The 23,249-nt window shown below is 37.7% G+C and overlaps 1 protein-coding gene across 2 annotated transcripts in view; it reads left to right on the forward strand.

Moving 5' to 3' along the window:
* Window positions 1–23,249, forward strand: part of MAGI3 (membrane associated guanylate kinase, WW and PDZ domain containing 3) — a 299,696-nt gene that overhangs the window by 252,238 nt on the left and 24,209 nt on the right. For both annotated transcript variants that reach the window (XM_017869748.1, XM_017869749.1), the window contains exons 11-17: window positions 2,122–2,727; window positions 3,957–3,988; window positions 6,707–6,863; window positions 9,458–9,549; window positions 11,241–11,433; window positions 14,029–14,217; window positions 19,563–19,748. In XM_017869748.1, the coding sequence (XP_017725237.1) occupies window positions 2,122–2,727; window positions 3,957–3,988; window positions 6,707–6,863; window positions 9,458–9,549; window positions 11,241–11,433; window positions 14,029–14,217; window positions 19,563–19,748 (1,455 nt within the window). The remainder of the gene's footprint in view (window positions 1–2,121; window positions 2,728–3,956; window positions 3,989–6,706; window positions 6,864–9,457; window positions 9,550–11,240; window positions 11,434–14,028; window positions 14,218–19,562; window positions 19,749–23,249) is intronic.

The raw sequence follows: 23,249 nt of genomic DNA on the forward strand, positions 1-23,249 counted from the left end.
TGAGATGGAGTTTTACTCTTGTTGCCCAGGCTGGAGTGCAGTGGCGTGATCTTGGCTCACTGCAACCTCTGCCTCCCAGGTTCAAGCTATTCTCCTGCCTCAGCCTCCTGAGTAGCTGGGATTATAGGCGTGCACCACCACACCCAGCTAATTTTTTGTATTTTTAGTAGAGACAGGGTTTCATCATGTTGGCCAGGCTGGTCTCGAACTCCTGACCTCAGGTGATCCACCTGCCTCAGCCTTCTAAAGTGCAGGGATTACAGGCGTGAGCCACCGCATCTGGCCTAATTTTTTAATATTTTAGGAGAGATGGGGTTTCGCCATGTTAGCCAGGCTAGTCTCGAATTCCTGACCTCAGGTGATCCACCTGCCTTGGCCTCCCAAAATGCTGGGATTACAGATGTGAGCCACCACGCCTGGCCTGAGCTACCATGCCCAGCCAATGGCTTCTTAAACTCAAGAAATAAGGTGGTATTTAAAGATAGACTGTTTGACCCCCGTCAAAAATAGGATAAAGGATATGAACAGATTCTTCTCAAAAAAAGGCATTTATGCGGCTAACAAACATATGAAAAAAAGCTCAACATCACTGATTATTAAAGAAATGCAAATCGAAACCACAGTGAGATACCATCTCATGCCAGTCAGAATGGTGATTATTAAAAAGTCAAGAAACAATAGATGCTGGCAAGGCTGTGGAGAAACAGGAACACTTTTACACTGTTGGTGGGAGTGTAAATTAGTTCAATGATTGTGGAAGACAGTGTAATGATTCCTTAAGGATCTAGAACCAGAAATATCATTTGACCCAGCAATCCCATTACTGGGTACATACCCAAAGGAATATAACTCATTCTACTGTAAAGACACATGCACACGTATGTTTATTGGCAGCACTATTTACAATAGCAAAGACAGGAACCAACCCAAATGCCCATCAATGATAGATTGTATAAGGAAAATGTGGTATACACTATGGAATAGTATGCAGCCATAAAAAGGAATGAGATCATGTCCTTTGCCCGGACATGGATGAAACTGGAAGCCATCATCCTCAGTAAAGTAACACAGGAATGGAAAACCAAACACTGCATGTTCTCATACTGGGAGTTGAACAATGAGAACACGTGGACACAGGGAGGTGAACAACAAACAACAAACACCAGGGCCAGTTGGGGATTGGGGGACAAGGAGAGGGAGAGCATTAAGACAAATAGCTAATGCATGTGGGGCTTAAAACCTAGATGATGGGTTGATAGGTACAGCAAACCACCATGGCACTCGTATTCCTATGTAACAAATCTACATATTCTGCACTTGTATCCTGGAACTTAAAGTAAAATTAAAACATTATATATATATATATATATATATATATATGTATGTATGTATCAGGGGTAAAGGAGGATTTCTGGCTATTATAGGGATGTGACAGGATTCTTGCTGAATGCAGGCTGAGGTGATCAGATAATCACCTGGAGAATAGTGGGGAATGAGGACTTAGACCATATATCAAGACTGGGTGATTCTGGCTAAACCAACTTAGCAGAATTCTTGCTAAAGCTGGGCTCTGGAGGACATGCCAAGGATGAGGCCTGCTGAAAAAAGAGCTCAGAGGAGCCTGTCTAGAGTTTAAGGACAGCATCTTTGTCAGTGTATGTATGTATACATACATACAAACATACATACACATATATATATATAAAAGTAATGTATTCAAAAAATATAATACAGTTTTGTACAAGTAGTCAGTGGAGTTATTTGCTCCTGTACTAAATACCTACTACAATGTGCATAGCTTTGCATGGCTGCTTAGATACGACTCAGAGGATATACTAACAATGATAATATAAATTATCAGGGGTTTTTTTTAATGATTCACTTGAGCTTGAAGTGGAAATTCTTTGCTACTGAAATAAGTAGGATTTTAGACATACATACTTTTTAGAGAGGAGTTAGAAAAGGGAGAATGTCTGTGTTAGAAATCTGTCTTTTCAGCGGTTAATAGAGGTTTCCAAAATTCAAATTTTGTTACTAAATTGTAGTTATTTTTGCCCCTCTAGCAAAAAAATTAACTCATCTGTTGATTTTAATATTTTTCACATGATTATGTTTTACCAGGTGATGTTATTGTAGACATCAATGGCAACTGCGTCCTCGGTCACACTCATGCAGATGTTGTCCAGATGTTTCAATTGGTACCTGTCAATCAGTATGTAAACCTCACTTTATGTCGTGGTTATCCACTTCCTGATGACAGTGAAGATCCTGTTGTGGATATTGTTGCTGCTACCCCTGTCATCAATGGACAGTCATTAACCAAGGGAGAGACTTGCATGAATCCTCAGGATTTTAAGCCAGGAGCAATGGTTCTGGAGCAGAATGGAAAATCGGGACACCCTTTGACTGGTGATGGTCTCAATGGACCATCAGATACAAGTGAGCAGAGAGTATCCATGGCATCGTCAGGCAGCTCCCAGCCTGAACTAGTGACTATCCCTTTGATTAAGGGCCCTAAAGGGTTTGGGTTTGCAATTGCCGACAGCCCTACTGGACAGAAGGTGAAAATGATACTGGATAGTCAATGGTGTCAAGGCCTTCAGAAAGGAGATATAATTAAGGAAATTTACCATCAAAATGTGCAGAATTTAACACATCTCCAAGTGGTAGAGGTGCTAAAGCAGTTTCCAGTAGGTGCCGATGTACCATTGCTTATCTTGAGAGGAGGTAAGTAAAAGCACAACATAGAAAAAGTTTCAGTGTTCAAGCATTTATATCTATTGATTATCCTTCCTTACAGTTTAGAATATGTTTTCCCAGCAGACTTAACTAGTAATTAGTGCACATTTTCCTTAAGGTTCTGTCTGATTGTTTCCATAAGCAGTATCTTTTCCAGCAGTTTTTAAAAAGTTATTAGTGGCTTCGTTCATGTCCATTATGGATTTATTTCCCTCTGTATTCTTTTGAAAATCTGATTCTTGGCTTTAATGATTAGAGAGAGTCACAGCATTGTGATACTTCAAATGAAATACATCCTCTTAATTTCATTTCTTTGTTGATGACAGTAATAGAAATGGACTCTTTCAACCAATGGTGTGTCATCTGGACCTCTGTAGTGCACCAAAGGTGTTTTGAAAGAGCTAGCATCTCTGTGGATAAGTAGAATGTTGGATGGTGTGCTAATCTGTTCTGCAGAGGCAATCATGATAGCTTGTGCTCATAAAGCTTTTATCTTAAGCTCTAGTATCTGCCTGTAGATGTTAACTAAACCGCACAGTGCTTATGTGAGAGAAATAGAATTTTTATTTTTCAAGGTCATCAGCTGACATGAACTGCTCCCAGACATTTACAAATCCAGTTCCAAGGAATAATCACAAAGTTTAATTTTAATAGGCTTTCTTAAATCCATACTTATAAGTGACTAGTATCTTAAAGATAAAACTTAACCACTTAACTCTTTGATCTCTCTGGATTTTACTTTTCACTATTGAGGCAAATGAGCACTTCAGCTTCTTTGGGAGTTTTTTCTTATTCTCATTCCTTTGATTCATATGGGTTTCTTCTCTGAGTGATGGTGGAATGTGGTCCGAGTAAGGTAGAAATCTCTATGTGAGTGCTTGAGAGTAAGCCAGGGCTTCAACAAGTGTAACAAAGACACCAAAGTTCCATGTCACACAGGTTTGATGTCAGTTTCCTGCCTTGCCACTTACTGGTTCTTTGGTATAGGAAAGAATCTTAGTTTACCTTCTCTATAAGATGGTCATAACATTTGTGCCTTCAGATTGTTATAAAAATGAAATGAGATAATATATGTATAATACCTGCTACATAGGAGGTTAGACACAGAATTTACTAGCCTACTAAAAGTTGAAGCTAGTTTTATTATAAACATCAGCAGTATTTGTGATCTGGTAATGCATCCTCTGGTTTTAAACTTTGGCTCATTTTTTTTTAAGGTCCTCCTTCACCAACCAAAACTCCCAAAATGGTGAGTATCCGCTGGTCCTCAAATCCTTTCCCCAACACACTGAGAGAGATGCCACATGTCCCTCTGTAAGAGGGGCTCACTGTGGTGATGGTTATCGACCGGGAGAAGTTAGGAGGCATGCTGCCCTTGGCTTGTATTTATCAGAAACTAGGGAAGCATTTGAAAAAGCCCCCTAGTGAGGAGATGTGCTCCACTGGGTAAGTATTGCAGCTGGAGGACTGCTGAAGGCCTATTGTACCAATAAGCCTGTTCTCTAAGTTATAAAATGTGAACACATCAAAGAACCAACCTAGAGGTCTTTTTACTTTTGTGTTTTAGAGAAACAAGGTAGGAAGGACCTAAACATTAAGACAGATGATAAATTATTACATTGTCTTGCCCCTGCCTGAAGAGAAGACATAGTAGTTCACATAATTTTGTGGGGACTATAAATGTGCATGCACTTTTAGATAATCTACTTACTTTTAAGACTAAATTAGGCTTCTTTTTATTATTATTTATTTATTTATTTATTTATTTATTTATTTATTTATTTTGAGACAGTGTCTTGCTCTGTTGCCCGGGCTGGAGTGCAGTGGCACCATCTCGGCTCACTGCAGCCTCCGTCTCCCGGGTTCAAGCAATTCTCCTGCGTCAGCCTCCCAAGTAGCTGGGACTATAGGTGCACACCTCCACGCCCAGCTAATTTTTTGAATTTTTAGTAGAGACAGGGTTTCACCATGTTGGTCAGGATGGTCTCGATCTCTTGACCTCATGATCGGCCTGCCTCAGCCTCCCAAAGTGCTGGGATTACAGGCGTGAACCACCACATCCTGCTAACTGAACAAGACTTCTAGAGTAATTGTGGCCCTCTGTGCTAAATGTGCTTGTTGTCAAAGTGAAAGACTTGAAACAGTGTCTTCTTTGGCATTCTTCTAAATAATCACGTAGCCTATTTAAGGACCTGTGTAGAGTGTAAGAACTTTAAAAAGGGGTGCATCAAATATTGCTTTGTGGAAGAAACTCTATGAGGTGCACATTTGTAGCTATTTAAATATCCGCAATGTTTTAGATATAAAGACAATTTCATTTAAAATTCTAATTTAGTTCTAGTTTGCTCATTTGGAGTCTTTTATCTCAAAATCGAAAGATAGCCTTCCATAACCATAAACTATAGATGGTTATATTAAATGAATTAGTTATTTCTAGCCCACCAAGTAGGAATCCTCTGCAAATTTGCTGTTTTATGGATTAAAAAGAATCACTCAGCTTCTGGGGCCTTTTTTTTTTTCTTTTTTTGAGACAGAGTCTCACTCCATCACCCAGGCTGGAGTGCAGTGGTGTAATCTTGGCTCACTGCAACCTCTGCCATGTAGGTTCAAGCAATTATTGTGCCTTAGCCTCCCAGTAGCTGGAATTACAGGTGCACGCTACCACACACAGCTAATTTTTGTATTTTTAGTAGAGATGGAGTTTCACTACATTGGCTAGGCTGGTCTCAAATTCCTGATCTCAGATGATCTGCCCACCTCAGCCTCCCAAAGTTCTGGGATTACAAGCGTGAGCCACCATGCCTGGCCAACTTCTGCCCTTTTCATTGACTGCTTATACTACTTGGGTCCAGTGTGAACAGAAATTGTTTTTGTCCATTCAGTTCAAATTGCACTGTATTCTGCATTTCTCTGGTTCCTCTAGTAATCATTTTTAATTCCTGTGCCACCATATCTATTTCATAATGGATGCCACTGCAGTCGCAGTGGCCCTAATGCTTTATAATTGATGGAAGGGTCTGATGAACTTTAACCGCTTCTGACAGAATGCTAAGATGTGTGGGGAAAGGGTGGGAGACTACCTTTAGCTTCTCTCCCTTTTCACTGGGTCTGGGAGATTGAAGGGTCCCCTCTAGCCCAACACTTTGTAGTAGCTGACCCCTGATTACTCCCTGACAAGCCGGTGCCCCTGCATTCTAGTCATTGTTAACGATCACAAACATCCATAATCTCCCTCTCGTAACAATAATCCAGGAAAACAAACTGGTCTCAAAACCATATTCCTTAGGCTGTTTATTGAATTTCGTTGTTAACATTTTATTAAATAAGTCATTTTGCTTGACTATTATCTTGGAAAAGTGCTATCTGAATAGGAAAAATATCAAAATATGCGACTGTGTTTTCCCTTATCTAATTATCTTGCATGGTACATTTTCTCTTAATATGTATGAATTGGCCAGGCAGGGTTTTCACAGTGCCATCTTTATAACCTAAATTAGAGTTGACCTCTCCTGTTTTCTTAGAAAGAGTATTATCTTAAACATCTTCCTTAGAAATTAAACTCAGTGAATGGGAAGTGGGGCCAAGAATTTTATGAAGATATTCTCTGAATCTTCCTCCTACTTTACTCAGAAGTGCTGTCTTGTGTTGTATTTTTATTTATCTTCATCTCAAAGTCAATTTGTGTCTTGGTGGTGGAGAAAAGGGCAAAATTGTTTAAACATAGGACTAACTAAGGCTCTTCAGTTGATATCACTGAAAACTTTTTTCTAATTTAAGTTAAATACGTTTCAATCAAATACACATTGCTATGAAAATGAATTCCTGTAACTGTAAATTTGCTGTGTCTTTGATCCTGCCACCTTTACAACTATAATCAGTTGACATATCCATTTCAGATATCAGTTTTATGAATTAATCAACCATCTGATTTTTAAAAAATACTAAGTAAGGCCCTTTTCCATTTCAGAAAACAGATAAAAAGGAAAATTCAGGAAGTTTGGAGGCCATAAATGAGCCTATTCCTCAGCCTATGCCTTTTCCACCCAGCATTATCAGGTCAGGATCCCCAAAATTGGATCCTTCTGAGGTCTACCTGAAATCTAAGACTTTATATGAAGATAAACGTAAGTAGTTGTGGAATACTTCAGGAAAGCATGTAACAAGATAAATTTGGATTTATTTTAGACTAGGGTCTTCCCGTCTTTCAGAAGCATATTGAAAAGTTATTCCTTCATTACCATTTTAATAGAACTCTGGACTTCTTCCATGTATATTCAACATTCACACATTCATTTTTTTCAAAATCATGTTTTAAGGGCCAGTTATCTACCAGATGCCATACTAGGTAACTAGAATACAGAGATAAATAGGTTACATAGGACCTACACCCAAAAATATTATTAGAACTAAATGGAAAAAGGCAAATATGTAATCAAACAGTATACAAATAAGTACACGTAATAAGCCTAACAGGTACAGTGATAGAAAGATGAAATGGATAGATTGGGATCCAAAGAAGGAATACTCAGTTTTATCAGCGTGGGCAGTAGGAAGTATCAGGAAAAGCTTCATACTAGAAGCAAAGCTAAGTCATCAGGGATGAAAAAGAGTCTATCAGGAAGATAAAAGGGAAAGACAGAAGGAATAGCACGGGCACACTGGTCTTGCATGACTTGGGTTCTGCAAGTAATTCACTTTTGCTGGGTGCAGTTGGCAAGGAAAGTCACAGAGGAGAGCAGGAACAGATGAGGCCAGTGATGCCCCTCAAAGGGAGCTGGAGTTGGTCATATAAATAACAGAGAACCACAGAATGCCTTTAACTATAAGGAAAACATAGTTTTGTGTTTTAGAAAGGTTTCTCTGGCAGGAGTGTGAAGGATGAATCAGAGGTGAATGCAATTTGAGGAAGGGTGTGCAATTTGAAGAGGAAACTAAAGAGTTGACTCCTTAAAGGAGTACAGCTGAGAGAGAAAAAGAGAGACCACATAAGGCAGAAATTCATGCATGTTCCTACTAATTCACTTACTAATGATAAATCTTTTCCAAAGTAAAATTGCAGATTTAAGTAGGTATAATTTTTTAAAATTTGTTTGTTCTTAGAAATAGACGTAAATCTACTTTGGAAAAGATATGTACAAGTGGGATATATGTGTAATTGACTTAATGCTTATTTAATTAATTGCAGAACTACATCTTGATAATCCCAATCCATATTCAGAAAGATGAAAACCCGTTGTATGCATAGCAAAGCAATCATTTCAATTAGCATAACTATGTCGAATCCCTTTCTTCATACTTTCCATTCATAGCCTGATACATTGTTAAAACTGGTATAAACTCTGCAGTCCCATCAAGCTTCACCCATAAAATAAGGGAGTTGAACTCATGACTCTTTTTTTTTTTTCTGAGACAGAGTCTTGCTCTGTCACCTGGAGCTGGAGTGCAGTGGCAAGATCTTGGCTCACTGCAACCTCTGCCTCCTAGGTTCAAGCAATTCTCCTACCTCAGCCTCCTGAGTAGCTGGGACTACAGGTGTGTGCCAGCCCGCCTGGCTAATTTTTGCATTTTTAGTAGAGACGGGGTTTCACCATGTTGGTCAAGCTGGTCTCAAACTCTTGACCTCGTGATCCACCCGCCTCGGCTTCCCAAAGTGGACTCTTTTAATCTCTAAAGTTCTACAATTTTAATAGGAAGTATATATCAAAAGATATTGCTTCTATAGAATATTATCAGGAATTGACTAATCTCACTTTTTATATAGTTCCCTGACATGTTTATTTCTTTTCTCTTTATAGTAAATACATTAATATTTTATTTATGTATTTTATTATGTATGTTCTTACCTATAAATAACATTAATATTTTCCCAATGAAAAAATTTTAGTCATGAAATAGATTTTTCTGACTTAATATTCTTTTTTTTTTTGAGATGGAGTCTCGCTCTGTTGCCCAAGCTGGAATGCAGTGGCACTATCTCAGTTCACTGCAACCTCCGCCTCCCAGGTTCAAGCAATCCTCCTGCTTAATATTCTAAGGAATACAACCTAACCTTTCAGGGTAGGATAGTATGGGTTAGGAGATTAGACCCTGGAAATCAACCTGGATTTAAATCTTAGCTTCACCACTTGCTGTGTGACAATGGCCAACTTACTTAGAACCTGTTTTCCCACCTAGAAAATGGGGCTAATAATAAATGTTAGTTCTTAATTATTTTCATTTAAAATGCTATCATTTTGCAAAACCAGGCTAGGTAAGTAGTTCATATGGAATACTTTTCTGAGAGAAAGGTATCAGCTTGAGAGCAGGAATAAGGTATTTTATAGGCACTCTTTTCCTAGGATTTAATGTACCTTACCCAAGTGTTAAGTTAGGTCATTTGCACCTGTCAAATATCAAACTCAAGTTTGATCATTCTGAATTCAACATTGTTATATTGATTGGACAGCATTAAAAGTTAATGACAGTGTAATACTGAGTATATGGAAGTGAGAGTAAATGCTTCTAAACAGTCTTGATACAGTTTTGCTTAGAGCTCAAAACAAGGATTTATAGTTGAATTGTGTGTGTGTGTGTTACACTCCTGTGCAAATTTTCACGTATTAAAAAGTTCTGAGATTATAGTTTATTGTCTTACTCTATAATATCCACTATTGAACTTTGTTTTGTTTTAGTCCTTTTAAAATAAATCAAAATATTTATATTTTCTGATTTTCCTTAGCACCAAACACCAAAGATTTGGATGTTTTTCTTCGAAAACAAGAGTCAGGGTTTGGCTTCAGGGTGCTAGGAGGAGATGGACCTGACCAGTCTGTAAGTGTCACTTCTTTGGAACATGGCTGTTTACTGTTCAAACGTTTTGAGTGGTGATTTGGTGGATTATGGTGTGTTTTGTTTTGTGTTTTAAGTTTTTTTTTTCCTCTAACAGTTTCATTAATATGAGGAAGAACTGCATTTCTATTAGTATCATAGTCCCTCAGTTATTGGGGTGTAGCTGAGGCTAAAAACTGTGAGTAAAAACTGAATATGTCAGCTGCAAATTAGACAGTGATTAATTTATTTACTTCTCTGTGTGAATAACTACATAAAGCTTATTGTAAGTTTGTATTTTCCTTTGCCCTCATTAAACAGAGTCTAAGACATTTTCCTTCTCTAAGAAACCTATAATCCCATGTCCTCTTTCCCACTATTACTTCTGCTGAATGCTCCATAAATGGTTGGCATGAGCCTGTGTATATTGTTTCACCTCATCTTATTAATAGGTTGGCATTTTCATGCTCAGTACTTTGCATGTCATTTCATCTGTTACTTTGAAACTAGAGGAATATAAAATAATTAATATTTTTGTCCAGAGGCATAAGGGTTGTATTTGCAAAGCATCTGAAGTCTAGGATTTTGTTTACATATGATTCTCACATAAACTTGTTTTAGAGAACAAATGTAGTGGGTTTTGTTTCTAAGTTTTGCTCTTGGTTTGCATAACAAAGAAGTAATGTGTTCTATAGAATTTTTAAGAACGTATTTGCATTTTCTTTTATATAATATCAAAAAAGACTATATTATGGTTGGAAGTTAGGTGAAGAACAGTAATCTTTAAAAATTACAGACTTCTTATTTCTGAATAAAACATTTGATTTATGTAGTATAAATTTGTTCTAATTGGTCATATTGGTTACAGTTACAACAGTCATTGGAGACACATAAAGCTTAAGGCAGGTTGCCCTATGTAGAACAAATAGTAGATACTTTAATTGTTCTTGGTGGTATTTGTATTTTTGTTTTATTGCTTCCTATTTTGTTGATACTCATAATGTTCACTTAGACATTTTAAGAATTTGTCTCAAACAACTTAGAAGAAACCTTTCTTTTCTCTTGAATGTCAGATTTTAGCAGCTCTGAAACTAGCTCAAACATTCAGAATTGCCTAATTAATAGGATTCTAATGCTGGTGAGCAAAGTGAACCAGATTTGTTCACTTAGATACAAGTGAGCTTCAGGCCACTCTGTTCCCATTGAGATTTAGAAAGAAGAAATGTCTCTGTGCTGTGTATATTGAACTTGTACTGTTAGTCTTATGTGATGGGAGTACCATTGAGAATGATCTCAGTTGCTGTGAACAGTATGTAGAAAATCTTGCCTGATGACATTGAACAGACTTTTAATAGCTACTATGCAGATTTCTATTTTCTGAGTTTAGTGTTTTGTTTCATTGTAATGATGGGGATAATGGTGGTGCATTTTGAGTTATTGAACAACTTCGTATTTTCTGTTTCCTTTGTACACAGCCCTGAGGATCTATAAGGGATTACATAATACAGTGTGGTTATTTGAAGTGCCATTTTGGAGAATGGGCACTTTCCCAGATAATACCTTTCTAAAATATGACTGTTTTCATAGTTGAACTGCAAAAATCTGTTGGTTTGCACAATGCTAAGTTAGGAATTCATTAACTCTTCAGCTAAACTTTACACTGTGGACCAAACTATACTTTGTTATCTTATCAGATATATATCGGGGCTATTATTCCCCTGGGAGCAGCTGAGAAAGATGGTCGGCTCCGTGCAGCTGATGAACTAATGTGCATTGATGGAATTCCTGTTAAAGGGAAATCACACAAACAAGTCTTGGACCTCATGACGACTGCTGCTCGAAATGGCCATGTGTTACTAACTGTCAGACGAAAGATCTTCTATGGAGGTATGTGAACTTGTTCCTGCTCTGGAAAGTTCAAAAAGAAACAAAGATACTAGTCTACCTCCTGTGTAGTTTTGTTATTTTATTACATTCATTAGTATCTGAGATAACTCATTTGGTGTGATCCAGGCCTCACTGTGGAAGGCCATGCAAAGACAAAAGGATTCAGAAATAATACTACTATAAAAAAATACATTTTGGGTTTCTATATTAAGATTATTTTCATATATTGATGCATTTCGCAAATGTGGTATTATAGGTGGGAGTATTGATTTAAATCCTGTTTTGTTTTGTTTTGTTTTGTTGAGGCAGAGTCTCACTCTGTCACCCAGGCTAGAGTGCAGTGGTATGAGCTCAGCTCACTGCAGCCTCCACCTCCCAGGTTCAAGCGATTCTCCCGCCTCAGCCTCCTGAGTAGCATACCACCACATGGCTAATTTTTGTATTTTTAGCAGAGATGGGGTTTTACCACATTGGCTAGGCTGGTCTCGAACTCTTGACCTCAAATGATCCGCCCATCTCAGCCTCCCAAAGTGCTGGAATTACAGGCATGAGCCAGCATGCCTGGCCTAAATTTTTTTTTTTTTATAGCAAATAAAAAGTTATTTAGTCATACCAAGATATCCCACTTGCTGAATGTACAAAGATTTTTGGATCCCAATGAAATCTGAACTACTAAAGGAAAGTGGGATGTTTCTACTTGGGAAGTTTTAGTATAATTTAACATTTATTGAGTGCTTACTATGTCATAGACGCATGAATTATTTTATTTAATCTTCACAACATTATGAGGTCATTGTCTAGTTCTATGACTACTCAGAGAAAGGTTAAGAAACAAATAACTGGTAAGAGGTAGGGCCTGGATTAAAACTTACAGTTTAATTCAGAGATCAGGGTTTAAACTATAACATTAGGATATGAATATCTCTTATAGTTTCTCATCAGTAGCTTTATGAATAATTAGGAAGTCTTATAAGTGAATTCTTGCCACTTTAAAATTAGAAAAATACAACTCTGTAGCACAAGAATATAAGCCTCATGAAGCTATGATTTTTTATTTGTTTAGTTATCTCCTGTATCCTCAGCACCTAGAAGAGTGCCTGTCTGGTACAAAGTGGACAATAATAAATTGTTAATTGGATGAATATTTACCTCACTCTTAAAAATGAGGCACTGTATTTTTTATTGCAACATTCAAAGTAAAGGCCTGCCTCCTTTGGTAAATACCAGCCTTTTAGAGATGCATACAGATTTTGTAATGCAGTACTGCCTCAATTTGGTTTTGTTGGAGGCCAAATGTAACTACTTACAGTAAAATTGTGATGTTATACAACCTACAAATTGGCTCTTCCCTGGAAAGAATCATGAAGAAGTTTCATAGTAGTGTGGTATTGTTGGAGACATTTTAGCTAATACATTCTAACCATGCATTTTGAAAAAAAAAAAAAGAAACATACTCTTAAAACCATGTGAATTTTCAGCCAAAAAGAGACCTTATAAATATGTACACAACTGCAGTGTGTTGTGGTTATTATTAACAATGGTTTGTACTAAATTATGGGGAAAAAATGTCCTTTTTAAAAAATCAATTAGGACTTTGCCATTCTCAAGTTCTGATAAAAGAGCAGAAAAAGGTGTAGGTTAATTGGCCATTTATCAGGAATTTCATATGACCCTGTCTGTGCCTAGAAGTGTTTGCTGTTCATGTGGACAGCTTGTTATGTGTCCCAGCAAGTTGAGGGGTGAGGGTTGGGGAAGTGGAAGGCTGAGAACTGCTAATGGTGAACTCATCTTATATCATCACTCAGGAAGCTGCAATTGCAAAACACATCATCATATGCTACAAATCCTGTACAGGTAGCAAACTGTTACAATGGGGCAACATTTCTGCCCTGATGCTTTAACCTCTAAGACAGACATCAATGAGTATCAGTCACTGAACTAAATTATATTTATAATTGATTTTAAAAGGAAGTTCATTGTGTCATTCCTCATTATGTGTTTTGTTAAAATTATTGGTCCATGTTATAAACCTTGATGGAACTAGAACAGTTTTAAGAAGAATTTTTTACTATCAAATCTCACAGAAACTTTTAAAAGCTTCCTTTAAAATGAGATCACAAGGTCAGGAGTTCAAGACCAGCCTGGCCAATATGATGAAACCCCATCTCTGCTAAAAATACAAAACTTAGCCGGACATGATAGTGGGCACCTGTAATCCCGCCTACTCGGAAGGCTGAGGCAGGAGAATTGCTTGAACCCTGGAGGCAGAGGTTGCAGTGAGCCGAGATCGCGCCACTGCACTCCAGCCTAGGTGACAGAGCGAGACTCCATCTCAGGGAGGGGGGAAAGAAAAACGACAACTTGAGATTGTATGTATTTTTCAGTAATCCACTCTGAGTATCTGGGAAGTCGGATGGACTGTTGTTGCCTAAATCTGCACTCAGATTACACCCAAAGCTCACATGTGGGGCTGCTTTTCTATTCTTTATGTTATTAGAAACTGAATTTTTCTGTGAGGGGCTTAGCATAAAAACACTTTAGTCACCAGAAATTATGATGTTCCAGAAATATCAAAACTGATCATGTTTATTATAGAAAAACAACCTGAGGACGACAGCTCTCAGGTCTTCATTTCAACACAGAATGGATCTCCCCGCCTGAACCGGGCAGAGGTCGCAGCCAGGCCTGCACCCCAGGAGCCCTATGATGTTGTCTTGCAACGAAAGGAAAATGAAGGATTTGGCTTTGTCATCCTCACTTCCAAAAACAAACCACCTCCAGGAGGTAAGGGATATTATATCTTATTGTCTCTCCCTGCAAGTCCAGTTTTCTGAGGCTCCCACTGGAGTTTATGAAATAATTAGGAACTATGTATAAAATGCCTTAGGTACTTATCTTTTTAAGAATGGTGAATACTTTCCTTATTTTCAAAATTAGGTAATCTGAACCAAACTTTCTAGGCTTCAGGTTTATCTATTATCTCACATTCTATAAAATATTTACTAAGTCTCAGTAGCTCCATTTGCATCAAGGTTATACTGAAGATAATATGTAATAGATATGGATTTAATGAAAGGTATAATGCTGACTTTTAAAAAAATGGGGGCGCATGTTCTCACTCATAGGTGGGAATTGAACATTGAGAACACTTGGACACAGGAAGGGGAACATGACACACCAGGGCCTGTTGTGGGGTTGGGGAAGAGGGGAGGGATAGCATTAGGAGATACACCTAATGTAAAGGACGAGTTAATGGCTGCAGCACACCAACATGGCACATGTATACGTATGTAACAAACCTGCATGTTGTGCACATGTACCCTAGAACTTAAAGTATAATAAAAAAATAAAAACAAAAAAATGGGGGCATAGGTTTTGAAAATTAGGATAAATCGTGTATATAGAAAAGAATTAAAGACTAGAAGCAATTGAGAACAAGCAAAGCAGATTAATAGAAAAATCTTGACCCAAATATGTCTTTGATATTTAATGTTATTATTTAATAATAATTGCTGTAGTACAGCTATAAATTACTCTTGTTGAATAAGAGGCATACTTTTTATAAATGTTTCATTGAAAGGTAAAATTTTGTTAACAATTAGAAAATGAATCTAAAATATCTTGAACCGAATTTAACAGAGTATTCTAATCCAGAAGATGAATGTATTTATATCAGTTCCATGATCAAAGGAGGAATTACATCTGATATATTCAGGGCTGTTACGATTCAGCAAATGAAATATTTGTCTTGATGTTTCTATAAAATAATAATTTTTAATATAATTATAAAATCCAGTTGAATATGAGAACCCAGCCCCAAGTCAAATAATAAAAATCTCTGACTACATGAAAATGTGCCCTTGCCTTTACAAGTCAGTTTGATTATATTTTGAATAGTGAGATCCTTTTAGACCAAGTGGTTGCTAAAACCTTAGTTTAAAAAAAAGAAAACAGTTTTACGAAAGTGTTGTGAGCCAAAGCAATTTGCAAAAATCTTGCTAAAATTAATGGAAGTGTATAAGGGGAAAAGAGTCCATGACATGGATGAGTTATTGCTATAGTATTAGGTCACTGCTCACTGATACTAGTTTCCATTTTCCCAAAGCAGTTGCCATGGAAACACTTGGAACTGGAACTGTCACTGATGCTGTGAGGATGATAATATGGCCTGTGTCAGAAAAATGAAAGAAAAGCAGCTTTTAGGTGGTTTTCATGTTATGTCATTGGAATCAGTATTTCCAAAAACAGATAACCATTTAGGATAATGATATTGTCATTCTCGTAACATATGATAACCCCAGGCATTCAGATGAACAAAAAGAGTGAGAGTATTACTCTAGTAGACAGATGCTAACCACTTTCTGTATTGAAGATATTCCCTTTCTAGCACTACAGAAATTTGGGGAGAGTCTGATGTTCACCATAAAACTAAGCTATATAGAGAAATTCAGTAAAATAAGTTTCACTGCTTAAATATGTTTGAGCATATTTTTACATTTGTTTATATTTAAAATTTGTTATATTAAATTTCAATGATATTAAAATTTAATTTAGTATTAAATTTAAGTATTAAAATTTAATTACGTATTTTATTTGTATATTTTGGTAAATTTTAAAACTTTAAAAATCTTTAAGTAGTTTTATATTTCCTTGTTTCAATCATTTTTTACTATTTTGATGGTTTTACCTATGGAGCTACTTCATCTCTGTATATGATAGTGTCATTAAGTGTTGGGTTTTGTAATCCAACAAACTTGGATTCAAGTCCTGCTTATATCTTTTAATAGCTGTCTGATCTTGGGCAACTTATTTTCCCTCCAAGAGCTCCAGTTTCTTCCGTAAAATGAGGATGATAGAGACACTCCCTGTCTCACGAATGTGAGGATTAAAGGAGACAGGGTATGTGAAGCCCTTAGCCAAGGCCTTCAGTAAATGTTAGCTGCTATTGCTTGTTGCAGCTTTTGCTGCCGTTGCTATCATCATCATTATTATTTAGAAAATCGTAACCGTCTCTTAACTTTTCTTTTAAAAAACTTTTAAAAGTTCGTCAATACTTAATAATGAGATAGGAAAGAAAGCCCAATTAAAATGTAAGATTGAGGCAGCAGCTCACGTGTGGCAGGAAATGAGTAATTGCAACTCATTAATTATCAGGCTGAATGGTAAATTAGGCTCAGGTTGTTGATGAATTTTATGTAAAGTACTTGAGATTTTCAGTCCTTGTGTAAAACCAGAATTGATAATTTCACTGAAATGCTAGTTAATAATCTCATAAAATGTTGAGGCCTGAGAGTATTCTTGTTAGAATTTTATTTTTCACATATAGACAGAAAAGGGGTCCTGGGGAAAGCTCAAATGAGGAGCTTTCACTCACAGAGACTGAATACTTGCTGCAAGCTGTATGATAGAGAAGATTTGGTTCAGAAAGGAGTTAGCACAGGTGGAAAGGCAGGAAACCTGTCTGTCAGAATAGATCATTCTTTTCTTTTTTTTTTTCTTTGAGACAGTCTTTCTCTGTTTCCCAGGCTGGAGTGGAGTGGTGCGAACTCAGTTCACTGCAACCTCTGCCTCCCAGGTTCAAGTGATTCTCGTGCGTTAGCCTCCTGATTAGCTGGGATTACAGGCATGTGCCAACACACCTGGCTAATGTTTTTTGTATTTTTAGTAGAGACGGGGTTTTGCCATGTTGGCCAGGCTGGTCTTGAACTCCCGCTTGGCCTCCCAGAGTGCTGGGATTATAGGCGTGAGCCACTGTGCCTGGCCAGATCATTCTTTATGGACCTTGTCTCAGGTATTTTCTGATGACGTATGTCTCAAGAAGAGTTCCTAGTAGCATCTGTGGTATCAGTTATGGAATTCTGAATTTCTCTACTGTTGACTTTTTCAAAGATCAGGGATCCAGGTCCAGCATCCTCACAATTTGTCTAAGTGCTGAATGAATGGAGTATTTAGAAAAGGCCTCTATTTAAGATTAAAAAGACGTGGCTAGTTTTTGCTTTACCAGTACTTTAGAGCTTTTAGTGTTATTCCTTCTTATCATACAGTTTTCAGTTCCACTTGCAAAGGATTTCTTTGAAAAGGAAACATTTCCAGTTACTGTTCTTTGTTTTCCTGAAAAGAAATGTTTTAAGAGCACTAAAGTGATCTCAGGATCTGGACAAGCCAGGCTATGAGACAGATTTAGGCCAAAGATGAATGAAGATGGATAAGTTGGCTTTATGGCAAATGCCTGTAGACTTTGCGTATCAACAAAAATAAGGCAGGACTGAAGGCTTTTCCCTAGCTATGTGAACTCTAAGGGGTTACCTTGAACAGTTTCCCAGTCCGTTTAGAAAATGTTCAGAAGTTACCTTTCTACTGGTCTGTTTGCTGTTTTTAACTGTTCTAGTGATACTGCTATAAATACTAAGACGGTAACAATCTGACTACTTTTACCTTCCGTGATCCAGATAACCAGCCCTTTAGGAAGTTGTATACCACCACCATGCATCAATTCTTTTTACCACATTGCTCACAGGCTGCGAAAGGGGACCACGAAGATTTCAGAAATTAATTCTATTTTAATGCTTTCCCAAGTCTGAACAAACTCCTTTTAGTGAGCCAAGGAACTGAATGGTTTTCTTCTCAGGGAATCTAGAAAGAACACTATGTTTAAGTAAATCTTTTGTAAAAAGGAGAATAACTGAGATATTGATTTAGAAGGTCACCACAGGGCCACCATATGACCTGCCATATGTTTCTGGTGTGCCACCTGTTGTAGAATTAGTGAATCAACTCATAATGCCTGGCATACGACATGGCCCTTTCTGCACTGGCATTTCTCTAATTACGTTGTTTGTAAGGAAAATAGAATAATAAGTGCTTGACATAATTCAGAGCTAAAAGGCACTTCCTTCCAACACTGACTTACTCTATTTTAAGATAAAATCTCCCACTGTGTATTCCTAGAAGAGCCAGGGCACTGTCTGTAGAGAAATAAATTATCATCAAGAATAACTTTTCTAGTCCAAACGAAGGTCTATTAAAATGTCCCTTACATACTCCTAGATATGATGCAGACATACTAGTAAGGAGCGGGTTTTACTATGGAAATTAAACATCATTCACAGTGCCATTCAAAAACATGAAGTATCCCTATTCAAATCAGTCAGTAGTCAGCAGGAGCCCACATATCTGATAAGTTTAAAGTTTATTGACCTAGGCTAGGAAATTCTCAGAGGACATAGAAGGAACATTTGTTTCCTAATACAAATGTTGCCAGTTGCATGGTGGAAAATATTTTGACAAGATTTCCTGAATATATGAGAACTCATTTCAAGCTATAATTATAGCAGAATGTCTTAATAGTTAGTCCAGGAAGGCCCTTAGCCAGAGATACAGTAGAGCTGCACAGAGCATCTTTGCAATTGTATTAGACTCAGCTTTGTGTATTTGGTTTAGAATTTGATCCATGAGTCAAGTAGTCTTAACACTTAACATTTAATGTTCCAATTCCACTCAGCTTTTCAAATTTTAAAAAGAGCCAAAGGCATAAATAAGAGGAATTAATTTACCTGTGGAATTAAGTATGATTCATTTTAATTGTCAGTCATTTCACTGTACCTGAATTTCTGACCAATAACTACTGAGTGCTAAACCTGAGTTTGACCTGCATTTATTTGCAAGGTTCCTTATGGGAGCAAGTGCCCCTTTAACAGAAGCAAAGATTATCTTATCGTAGCAGTTTCTAAAATAGCTAAAAACTTGATGCAGCTTAAATGATCAACGATAAACAATGAGATATCTGATCAGTCAGGTGGTATCAGTGAGATTAATAACTCTTAAACAGAACAATTAGGATGATAATGTAAAAATCAGAAAAAGGTTTCTGGTAGATAGAAGATAGCAAAGAGGTTTATATACTATGATTACAACTGTGTAAAGAGTATGTATGTGGGCAAAAGTGAGAAGTATGAAAATACTTGCGTTTGGATGGGATGATGACGTGTGGTACTTTTCTGTTATGTTTTTAAACATTTTCTTTGATGTTATGTTGAATTTTAAATGATGATGATTATAAATCTATACTAGCAGAAATCTAAAATAATTGAAAAACCTGGTTTTTTGATTTTTTGTTTTTTTTCCCATAGTTATTCCTCATAAAATTGGCCGAGTCATAGAAGGAAGTCCAGCTGACCGCTGTGGAAAACTGAAAGTTGGAGATCATATCTCTGCAGTGAATGGGCAGTCCATTGTTGAACTGTCTCATGATAACATTGTTCAGCTGATCAAAGATGCTGGTGTCACCGTCACACTAACGGTCATTGCTGAAGAAGGTAAGGAGCCAGTAGACCCGCCTGCCCCAAGCTGATCTGAGAGGCGCAAAACCTGTGGGAGGCAGTGGCCTCCTCCAGCACTGCCAGAATCACTGCAGGGATAGAACTGTGTATGCACTCTGGAGTCTCATTCTTCGCCTTTTCCATTTAATGAACTTAAAGGACAACTTATTATAAAATTATCAGCAGCTCAAGAAAAATAATCCAGCTAGTGAGTGTGGACCATTTGTTTATGTGCTAGAGAAGCAAGCACCCAGAAGTGGAGGAGACTGGTAATACTTTTCAGATCTTATTTTCTTAAAATAATGTCTTAAGTCTTGGCTTGAGTGAGAGAAAATCCTTTAAACAGTTCAAAGAAAGTCACTGTTGATATCAAGTCTTTTATGTCAGGCCAATGCCACCGTGTGCCTTTCCTTGGGGGCAGGGCTTTGTTGTGGGCAGCCGCTTTGTAAACAGGGTAAAAGAATGTGTGGGAATGGCTAGTAAGTGGGGCATAAAACACATACTGGCAGCCCTGGAGTCTTACAAACATGTTTACTGTCTTGCCTTGCTGTAAAGCTGCCTTTTGATCATTAAGAATTTCTAATTAGGAACCATCTTTAACCAGTTCATATTCTTTGTGAATTACAACATAACCACTATGTAATGCTCTCATTTTTCCTGATTTTGCAAAACAAGAAGCCAAAAACAGAATTATGAAGAGTCAGTCTTTGATGTTAAAATTCCTCATACTATAATGTGTATTCATGTTCCATTTTCCCCCATGACCCTGTAATCTAGTTGGTTTCCAAGTCTTTTATACTTCCTGGTTCTACCTTTTGTTTCTGTTCCTACCATACCATTCTCATCCATTTATTTCTAAGGTATTACATAAATCTGTTCAAGATGCTGTAGGGGGTATTTCTGCGTGGACCTGAATTGACTTTACTGCTCCCTTAGGTCCTGTCGAATTCTGGGCAGGATTCCAAGATGCTGTGACATCCCTGCCTTTGTTCTTTCCCTTCTCCATTCCGTTCCTACCCTCTTCTCAGACTCTGCTGATTCTTTTTTAAAATAATCCCTTGTAGAAGCTCCACTGCTTCCCCACTCTGTGCCCAGAAAGTGTTCTGTGATTTTGCTCTCAGCCTGCCTTTTAAATGTACTTCTCAGTATTCTCTCCACACCCTCTCTGAGCTGGGCCTCACTGGCCTCTGTGTACATGGCCTCCGCCCGACCCCAACTCCCATAGCACCTCCTATCTCTGCACTTCATTGGACATCATCCTTACATAACTATATCCCTGTTTAAATGGTCTGCTCTTTGTAAACAAAAAACATATTGGTTGACTATGATACTAGATGCTCAGCATTTTTTTTTTTTTTTTTTTTTTTTGAGACAGGGTCTCACTCTGTTGCCCAGGCTAGAGTGCAGTAGCACAGTCGTGGCTCACAGTTTCATCCTCCTGGGCTCAAGTGATCCTCTTACCTCAGTATCCTGAGTAGCTAGGACTACATAATTTTTAATTTCTTCTTTTTTTTTTGAGATGGGGTCTCACTGTGTTGCCTAGTCTGGTCTCGAACTCCTGGGCTCAAGCGATCTTCCTGCCTCAGCCTCCCACAGTGCTCGTATTACAGGGGTGAGCCACTGTGCCTTGCCAGCAAATATGTTTTGAATGAAGGATGAGTAAATGAATGAGTGAACAAAGTAAAAGTTAGGAGATTTTAGTTCTGAGGCCTTCTATCCCATTACCTAAGCAGAGGCGATTTAAACCCAATAAAAGAAGTAAGGCTTTTGACAAAGGTCACAGATACCTATTAGCTAGTTATATGACAAAAAAGCTACTTAATATTTCTAATCTTCACTTTTTTAACTGTAGAATTGGAGTAGTAATATCTATTTCAGGATCATCATCAGAGGTTAAAGGTGAAAATATACAGAAACTGCATAAATACCCTAGGGTGCTCATCTAATATCATTATTTTACCTGCATGACTGGCTCCCTCATTCAGGTCTGTGTTTAAATCTCACTTGCCAAGGAAATAATAATAGTATTTAATAAGGGTGTACTATGTGACAGACACTGTCCTAAATGCTTTATGTATATTAACTAATACAATAATCCTAGGCAGGCACTATGGTTTTCCAATTCTCGTAGATGAGGAGACTGAGTCACAGAGCAGTTAGATGAATTGCCTGTGGTTAAAAAATGTTCTAAATGCTTACTCTCAAGATCTATGCATCTCGTCTATGAACCACGCTTTGGGTAGCCTTGGGATGGATTGTTAGAGAAAAAAAACTACTTCTTTCTCCAGTAACTTTTCCCCCAAAAATTACTGTTTACTGTTGATGGTGTTTTCTCTGAGAGATTATCCAAGATTGTTCATAATTTTTCTTAGAATGAAAGTTTCCTTTCGGCCGGGCGCGGTGGCTCAAGCCTGTAATCCCAGCACTTTGGGAGGCCGAGGCGGGCGGATCACGAGGTCAGGAGATCGAGACCATCCTGGCTAACATGGTGAAACCCCGTCTCTACTAAAAAATACAAAAAACTAGCCAGGCGAGGTGGCGGGCGCCTGTAGTCCCAGCTACTCGGGAGGCTGAGGCAGGAGAATGGCGTGAACCCGGGAGGCGGAGCTTGCAGTGAGCTGAGATCCGGCCACTGCACTCCAGCCTGGGCGACACAGCGAGACTCCGTCTCAAAAAAAAAAAAAAAAAAGAAAGTTCCCTTTCACATTCTGGCCCAAACGCTTGTGGACTGACACTTGAGATTTCCTGTATAACGTCAGTTCGTGTTCAGAGAAAAGAGAGAAGGGTGGAGGGAAGCTCCCTAGCAGATATATACTTAAAGTATATTTCATATGCAGCCACAGCCTCTTAAAATACATTTTATATGTTAAATCACATTGCAGTGATCACACATTATTTTATTATACTCTAGGTTTTTTTAAACTATGAAAACATTCAGAATCTCTTATTTTTCTTAGGAAAAAACAGAAAATCTTCCTTCTGTCTATAAAGATTTCATTCATGGACTTTGTAAGCCTTCCAGGTTTCCCATAAAATTCAGTATAAAATCTATCAACTGCACTAAAGAGTCAAATGAGTATTTATAACTCTAAAGCTATTTTCAGAAACCGCACATTCAGATCAGTACCTCAGGGCAGCAGAGCTTCCCATCTGGTACTTCTCCCCTTCTCTCCATCAGCCATTCCCCATTAACAGGTAAAAGACAGTTACCTAGAAAAAGAACAGCTCTTGGTCCCTCCATCCTTTTATCCCCCCTTGCTAGGTGCTGTTTAATATTTGTGCCTATGTTGCCAAGGAAATTGTAAGGCAAGTGTCATATTTCATAAAAGACTTCCAAACTGTAGCCAGGACTTGAGACTATTTTCTATCATATGGCATTCCCCACAACACTACCGCCTCTTCCTCCGCCATGGTATCTTGTTTCTAAATATGGAACATAAATTTACTATGTCTGATAGTTTCTGCTTACTGTAAAAAATATATATATATATATATATA

Source organism: Rhinopithecus bieti, unplaced genomic scaffold (genome assembly GCF_001698545.2).
Source record: "Rhinopithecus bieti isolate Rb0 unplaced genomic scaffold, ASM169854v2 scaffold_3040, whole genome shotgun sequence".
Lineage (NCBI taxonomy): Eukaryota > Metazoa > Chordata > Mammalia > Primates > Cercopithecidae > Rhinopithecus > Rhinopithecus bieti.